The sequence below is a fragment of the Solanum stenotomum genome, chromosome 6, assembly GCF_019186545.1.
Source record: "Solanum stenotomum isolate F172 chromosome 6, ASM1918654v1, whole genome shotgun sequence".
Lineage (NCBI taxonomy): Eukaryota > Viridiplantae > Streptophyta > Magnoliopsida > Solanales > Solanaceae > Solanum > Solanum stenotomum.
In genome coordinates, this window is record NC_064287.1 from 42,877,092 (window position 1) to 42,884,698 (window position 7,607).

General features: G+C 30.5%; 1 protein-coding gene across 1 annotated transcript; it reads right to left on the reverse strand.

The window, feature by feature from the left end:
* Positions 1-1,628: 1,628 nt before the first annotated feature.
* LOC125867773 (polygalacturonase At1g48100) lies at positions 1,629-7,286 on the reverse strand. Its single transcript, XM_049548351.1, has 8 exons — positions 6,948-7,286; positions 6,178-6,306; positions 5,391-5,558; positions 4,633-4,674; positions 4,291-4,498; positions 3,147-3,228; positions 2,824-2,932; positions 1,629-2,125 (listed from the first exon to the last, which is right to left on the reverse strand). Exons 1-8 carry the CDS (start codon positions 7,257-7,259, stop codon positions 1,718-1,720), a joined length of 1,458 nt encoding a protein of 485 aa, XP_049404308.1. The 5' UTR covers positions 7,260-7,286; the 3' UTR covers positions 1,629-1,717.
* Between the last annotated feature and the right edge of the window lie 321 nt (positions 7,287-7,607).

Consider the following 7,607-nt stretch of genomic DNA (forward strand, 5'->3'; position numbering starts at 1 on the left):
ATGCTCGTACATTCCACGTACTGAGCCATTTGGCCTGCATCTTTTCATGATGCAGACACAGGTATTCAGGATTATCAACATGAGCTTCGTTGATACATCCGACAGTTCGAGTTAGCTATGGTGAGCCTCATTGCTTCCGGAGGATTCCATTTACTTTCAGTTGTTAGGAGGTCGTGGGTATTGTCCAGACTTCCATCATTGTCATTTAGAGGCTTCATAGATAGACAGTAGAATTTTAGAAGTCTTCATTTATTTTGTTAAATGTTTTAAAGACTAAAGTTGCCTTTTTATGGCGAGTTGTATATATTTTATTATACATAGTTTTGATTGGACTTAAAGTTTGTATTTAAGTCTTATGAACTTTTATTTCAGTTTTTAAGCTTTGTATGCTTGAATCAGTTTTCCACTTGTAGTCAGCCAGGATGAGGGTTCGCTTGGGGACCAGCAATGGTCTTCGAGTGCCGGCCACGTCCAGGGTGTAGGCTCGGGTTGTGACAATTTCCGACTTAAGTCGCGTCTGCCCCGCTACAACGATCCTCACCCCGCTACAACGGCTCCGCCCTGGCGACACTAGTCCCGCTCTGGACAGAACGTCGGGAATTGAGTTCCAAAACCCCATTTCACAACACCTTCATTCCATGACACTCAAAAAATACCCATTCACGCTAAGATCAGTTTCGGGAGTTCTACTTGCCCGAATTCGATTCCGTAAAATCGTATGAATTCCTTAACGTCTTAGCTATCTACTCATGCAATCAAATTCCTTATTAAATCACCCAACCGTTACCAGATTTTCCTAGACTCACATGACTCTGATTTCGTCCAAATCTGAACTAGGCTAGGAAATCCCAAGTTACTACCAAAAATTTTCCGGCCCAAAAATTTTCTCCTTTAGCTTTTTCGTAACGACAAAATCAGAACGTTACATAGTATAATGTAATAGTATCTCATAAAATGGAATAGAAGTATTGTTTATGACTCTTTTGTCCTTTTAAGTTTAGATAGTTGTAGATTTGAAGTCATTGGGGTTGACTCATTCAATACCTTCTTTTAGGTTGTGTTGAATAATATTATTCTAAAAAATATTTGTATATAATTTAGACAAATACTATAAAAGGGGAAGGGGGGAGAATGGGAGCTACATAGTTGGGTTAAAGAGATGAGGTACGTTGAAGGATGGAAAAGATACTATCAATGTGTATTGCTACTTATGAAAAATTATTTCTCTAATTTCACTCTAAAAATCATATTTTTTTTCCATTTTTAAGGAACTTACTTTTTTTTTAAGAAAAAATACTTTTCAAATATCAAATATTTTAACTTTTTAAACATGAGAAAATTACAAAATATACCAAACACACCCTTCACATCTCATGGTAACTACTAACTTGTTTGGTGAAAGTAAAAGAGATTGGGATGGATATTCCAAAGGGTGAAATGAAACAAGGCAAAAGCTAAATAATTATAAAACCAAAAAAAATGAAATTAATGAGAGCAAACAACAAGGAGAACGCTATAATATATATAAACTCCAAAATTCATCTAAAAAAAGAAGAAAAAAAAACTTCATATTTAATTCTAGACTAGCTAGAACTTGTGTCTTCCACCATTAAAACATAGGGGAAGGACAAAACAAACCATAGAAACTTTAAAAACAAACACAAATTACTTAATTAATTACAATATCACCTAGAAATTTAAATTAAAAATAAAAAATTCACAAGCAAACATGTTCATGAGATCTTGAAATTCCTCTAACAAGTCCACTTCCCCTTCTAACACAATAATCCATACTTGAAGGAAGAAGTGGTGCTTGTGATTTTCCGTAAGAATTCCAACACAACCCTAGTTGATTGATTCCTCGATAATTCGTCGATGGTTTTAATTGAATATCAATTAAATCAACGTCTGTGCATGGAATTGAATTACTGCAAGCTAGATGAATTGGTTTGGTTGAATAAGTTCCAATAATTTGATTGAATTTAACGTTGGATATTGCTACTGCTCCTGTTTGATTTCTGCACACATGTTTGTCACAATAATATTGATCTATCATGATTGGTACCTTAACATTTGATACTTGAATGTTTGTAAATGATATGTTCTTGACTATTCCAACACCCCCCTACAAAACAAAATATGAAAAAGAATGAATTATTTAACAAATTAAAATTTAATATATGGTTAGCGTAAAAGAATTTTTATATTATTAGGTTACTTGAAGTGTAAAGTTAATATACAATTTGTTTTACACTAACTGGTTAAGTTGACCTACATACAATAACAAGTGTGGATCGGCTAATTCAGAAAAAAACTTTTATATGTGTGAAGAAAGACTAGAACATGTTTAATAAGCCTAAGTCGACCTCTGAACGACAACAATTTTTTTTTTCCAATTTGAGATTCTCTTTTTCATTTTCTCTGGTAGAAAGTCAATCTTCCTTATTAAGGCTAATAACAATATTATTGTTACCTATATAATAGAGTAATACATGCTATAATCAGTTAAATTGCACTATTAATGTAAAAAGGGTTTAATTACGCTAAACATCTATGCATTTTAATTAATAGAAAGGGTAAGTGTAGGATTTTATAATATAGAGGATATAGTTAGCTATAGGGTATATAACTTAAACTCGGAGAATTATTATACTACAGAAATTGTATATAAAAAAGTGTCATTAGCAACCTTAAAAAAGGGACAAATTATCTGCGATAACTTGTTAAAATATACTAATTATGTAAAAAAAATTGTTATATCAGTATATATAATTTAAATCCTTAATTAACTACTGGTTAGATTACAAGTTTTTATAAACCTACCTGCCATGTCTTAATCCTTGCACCATACATAGTGCTTTGCAAGTTCACGTTGTCAACAATGATGTCTGAAACGCACGCAACACTTTTATCTTTTCCTAGTCCTCCTAGGCTGTAATTATCAAAAAATATATAAAACATTAGAAATAAAATATAAGTAGATCAAACTATAAATTAAGATAAAATTATAAATATTTGTTTCCACTATATATATTGTAAGTCACTTATCTTCGAAAGATCACTAAGCTAATAAATGAATACCTCTGATTTTGAAAAGCACATGAGTCCGAATGATATATTGAATATACGAGTGATTAATTACGTACCTTATGCCATGTCCAGGACCACAATTTAGGTGATGAACATGAATATTGGAGCAACCAGTTTGAATTGATATGCAATCATCTCCTGGTAATTAGTTAATTAATTAGAAAAAGATTGAGATTAGAGAATCATGTAATCTAATTAGCTCATTATTTACTAAAGTGTCCTAATGGACAATAACATAGGATTGAGTAATTTAATCACTTTAATTAGTGGTGTACCAACCAGTACCAAGGATAAAGTTAGGTGTTAATTTTCCCACTGTCATTATGGTAGGTATTCCTTTATACAATTGGAGTACATAAATTATCTTTATAATTAATATATTAGTGTTGGAGGCAAGACAAAAAGTTAGTTTTAGTGACAGTTAATTTATCGGTTGAAAGCTGAGGATGAGAATGGGACCATTAGTTATAAATATATATTCTTGAAATATAAAGTGCACGTGGTAGCAACTATATATCAAGTCTACTCTACTTTCTTGGCCTTTTTTAAAAATTAAAACAAAAAGAACTGCTTTTGTATTCCTTTATTTCAATTTGTTGGATTGTGGAACTATCACTCGAGAAGTAAAAAGCTGATTCTTATTTAGTCATAAGGATAATAGTTCTATTTAGGTCAGGGGCGACTTCAAATCCATTCATTGATTTCGAGAAAATTGAATGGTATTTTTCTTGTATTGTACTTTTAACTAAGTCATAAAGTTTAGGAGACAGTTCATACTAAAAACAGATGTCTATTTTTGCGTGTGCAGTTTAAAAAATCAAGAACTAATTTATCATTTTAAACTTATTTTATCCCTATTATTAAATATTAAGTACTAATATTATTTCCAATTCATTTCCCATTAGATAGTAATTAATAATGATATAATAAAATTATCAATTGATTTATTGTTTCTTAAGGAGTGTACCAAATCAAATATAAATAAATAAACATTAAGAAGAGAGAAATAAAATGCGAAGCTTTAGTTAAAATATTTTTTTTAAATCTATTATTAATAAATCGCCACTAGGTCTACAACCTAGTTGCATATCAATTATAAAACAAACAAACAAAAATTAGAAAGGTATCATTCTTCAGCATCATATAAATTGAAACATACATTTTTAATTAAATCGAAGGGATAATAGATAGAAAATTTACCTGTTCCTATATTGGAGTGATGGATCTCAACATCTTGTGTGTTTTGGAGGTGAATTCCATCAGTGTTTGGGCTATTTTCTGGTGCAGAAATTGTAACATTGTTGATTTTTACCCCTTTAGAATTGTCAAATTTAAGGTGACATTGAGGACTGTTTATAATTTTGATATCACGTATTGTCACATTATAGCTACCATAAAATCGTAAAACCTGTCATAAAAATATTAAAAAGTATAAGGTATTCATCACTAGTCATGTATATTAATAAATAATATAAAATATATACTTGTAATGAATTATTTAGTGATTCTACTAATTAGCTACTAAGTCATATTTTTACTTACAGTTGGTTTCATATCAGGAGTGTTTTCAGATTTCTTCATCACCTGTAAAATTAATACGAATTAATGAAATAAGAATATGCTCATTAACATGTAAAAATGATCTAATTTAATGATACTATATATATGGATAGAGTCTATGTTCAAGAACTTATTAAAGGAGGTAAGACACTAGCTTCTTAATTCAAATCCACGTAAGAAAATCTCAAATTAAGGGTAAAACACTCTCTAACAAAGACAACTATTGACATAACATGACTCGAACCCAAGATATCAATCTAATTAAAGATAAATGAGTACAATTATCACTCCACCACAATACTTGTTGGTCTTCAACTTAAGTTCACGGGAGGAGGTAAACATGCGACACATCTTTCTTCATGTGTAATAATTTCGAGTTTGACATGTCTTTTTTCATGTGTAATACTTTCGAGTTTGACTTTTATACATAGATAGTGCAAAATCATTTTTATGTAATTAAGTCATTTAAATAATAATTACAGGAATTCGACCTTATATAAAATATGACTTTCGTAATTTAAAATACACTGATAGTATAAATTTTTTTATACATTGCTAATATATATGATTAAAAATTAATCTCTTGTCTCACTAAACAAGTAAGAAGGAGATTGAATTCTTCCTTTTATCTGGACTGACTCTAGTCGTGATTTTTACTCACCCCACCCCCACCCACCCACCCACACATTTTTTTATCAATAAAGTTAGAGTAATATGGTAAGTGGTAGAAATGTACAAACCTGAAAATAATCAATTTGAGAAAGTTTCCACCAGTTATAGCCTTGGCCATCAAGGGTGCCAGTACCTTGGATGGTAAAGTTGTACATCCACTTAACATTCAACCACTGAAACAAGCTGGATTTTGGCCAGGACCCTACTTTTGGAGGAGCCAAAATAATTCCATCTACCTGTTTACATTCCAGTCATGATCAGAAATGTAACACAATTCTAACTATTATATCATTAAAAAGGGAACTTTTAACAGAAAGAATATACTTTTTGTCAAGTGACCAGGAAATCTTTTAGGGCATGGGTATTAGAGAGAATATAATATTTCATCCGTCTTATGTATCATACACTATTATAAAAAAACAACTTTTAACGACGATCAATATACATAAATTAATAAAGAGTGATAAAGTCTTTATTGGTATTAGTTAATTGTCATTACATTCAATGTCGTTATAGGTTTTAACATCTACAAAGATCGTGCTAAAATCTAATCATCACTAGTAATTGCCTCTAAAAAAATATATGAGCTATTGCCGCCGTTAAAAATCATTTTTGGTGTGGTGACGATTAAACTTTCGAAATTGAAACTTTTAAACTTTAATCGTGAATTCATACATAGAAGTTTTAAACTATATGTAGAAAGTACTATAAGTCATAATAATTAACAACTTAAATTATTAAAAAGACATATTTATAAATTTTAGTCAAAAAAAAATTTGATTGACTCTTGAAATTCCAACTGTGTCACATAAATTGACTGAGATGGAGAGGGAATGGATATATAAAATTATAAACCTGAAAAACAAAGTTTGGCATGCATGGTCCTTGAAGTGTAATGGGATTGATTAAGAATTGAAATTCTGAAGGAATCTCTAGAGTAGCCCCTTGGACTTTGCAAGCTGCTTCCCATGCTGCTTCAAGTGCCTATAATGAACATTTACTCCAAATTAGAGTTAGCTTATAAGTACTATATATTGACTAAAAATAAGAAAATTATAAGATTGAAATGGATTTATATTTTGACAATATAAATATTTCAGAAGAATTAATCTAAATAACCGTTCACTTGACCGTTTAAATTGAAAATAGATGGTAGATGTGGAATATAGGTATAATTCATGTATTTAATATGTGCATAACCTTAGGAAAACTAAATAGTAAATTCGATAAGCTATTTGTGTAAAGAACCCTATTTTATACACTATTAATGTGTTTAATCAATCGATTATACAAAATCACTTATTAGCTTTTCCAAGTCATATGTATAATTAGCAAAGTCGGATCAAGAATTTAAACTTGAGGTTGGTTTAACCCTTGTATTCAATCATTGAACCTATTGCACTTTTAAAATAATATCTTCGTTAATAAACATTTGTAGAAATTTAAATCATTCTTATAAACATATCGATGTTTCATATCGAAAACTCATTAATCATATGCTCTATCCGCCTTTGTGTACTAGTCTGCGTACCCTAAAAAATTATTTGTAACTATCTTTTAAATAAACTTGTACGTGTACTGTGAGTATATAAATGTTAAATTTTGTGTAATTAGCTTTTATTTACCTTGGTATCATCAGAAATTCCATCACCTTTGGCTCCAAAGGATAAGATATTAAAAATGGGAGATTGTGTTGGGTAAAAACCATGAGATGGAGATGGAGATGGAGATGGGGCAGGAGAAGGAGAATTTGTACAATTTGGTGCTTTATTTCCATCTCCATTTTTCTGTTGTTTCTTATGTTTGTGGTGTATTTTGCTCTTTTTGGTATGGTGATGTTTCCTTGCATCAACTGATATTATGGAAAATGTAGTGGCAAAAATAAGTAGAAGAACAAAGAGAAATATAAAAGAAGTGTGCCTATAATTCTTCTTCATTTGAAAGATATAAGGTTTATATTTCAAGTGGTACTATGTTGAAATTTTGGAACTTGGAAGTAGTGAATTGTAATGAAAATGAGGTGGTTATTGACACTATTTATAGACTATATTTCACCCCAAATATAACCCTTATTATTCTCTTAAATTACTGAAGAACCATTCCAAGTAAATATAATATGGTCCCTTTCAAATTATTAAATAGATGTCACTATTGTGCAAAGTTTGTGGTTCTTAAGAAAAGATAAACAATAGAGTCTAAAGGTTCACTTTACTCTTTGCTTCTTTTAAATTCCCTTCACAACTTCTTTATTCATCATTTCTTGTGGGTGGGGGGGGGGGGGGGGG

Coding starts and splice junctions, on each gene's coding strand:
- LOC125867773 (XM_049548351.1), bottom strand. CDS start 7,259: ATGAAGAAGAATTATAGGCACACTTCTTTTATATTTCTCTTTGTTCTT. Junction 4,499..4,632: donor CTCCTGATATGAAACCAACT/GTAAGTAAAAAT, acceptor TTTTTATGACAG/GTTTTACGATTTTATGGTAG. Junction 2,126..2,823: donor CAAGGATTAAGACATGGCAG/GTAGGTTTATAA, acceptor TTTGTTTTGTAG/GGGGGTGTTGGAATAGTCAA.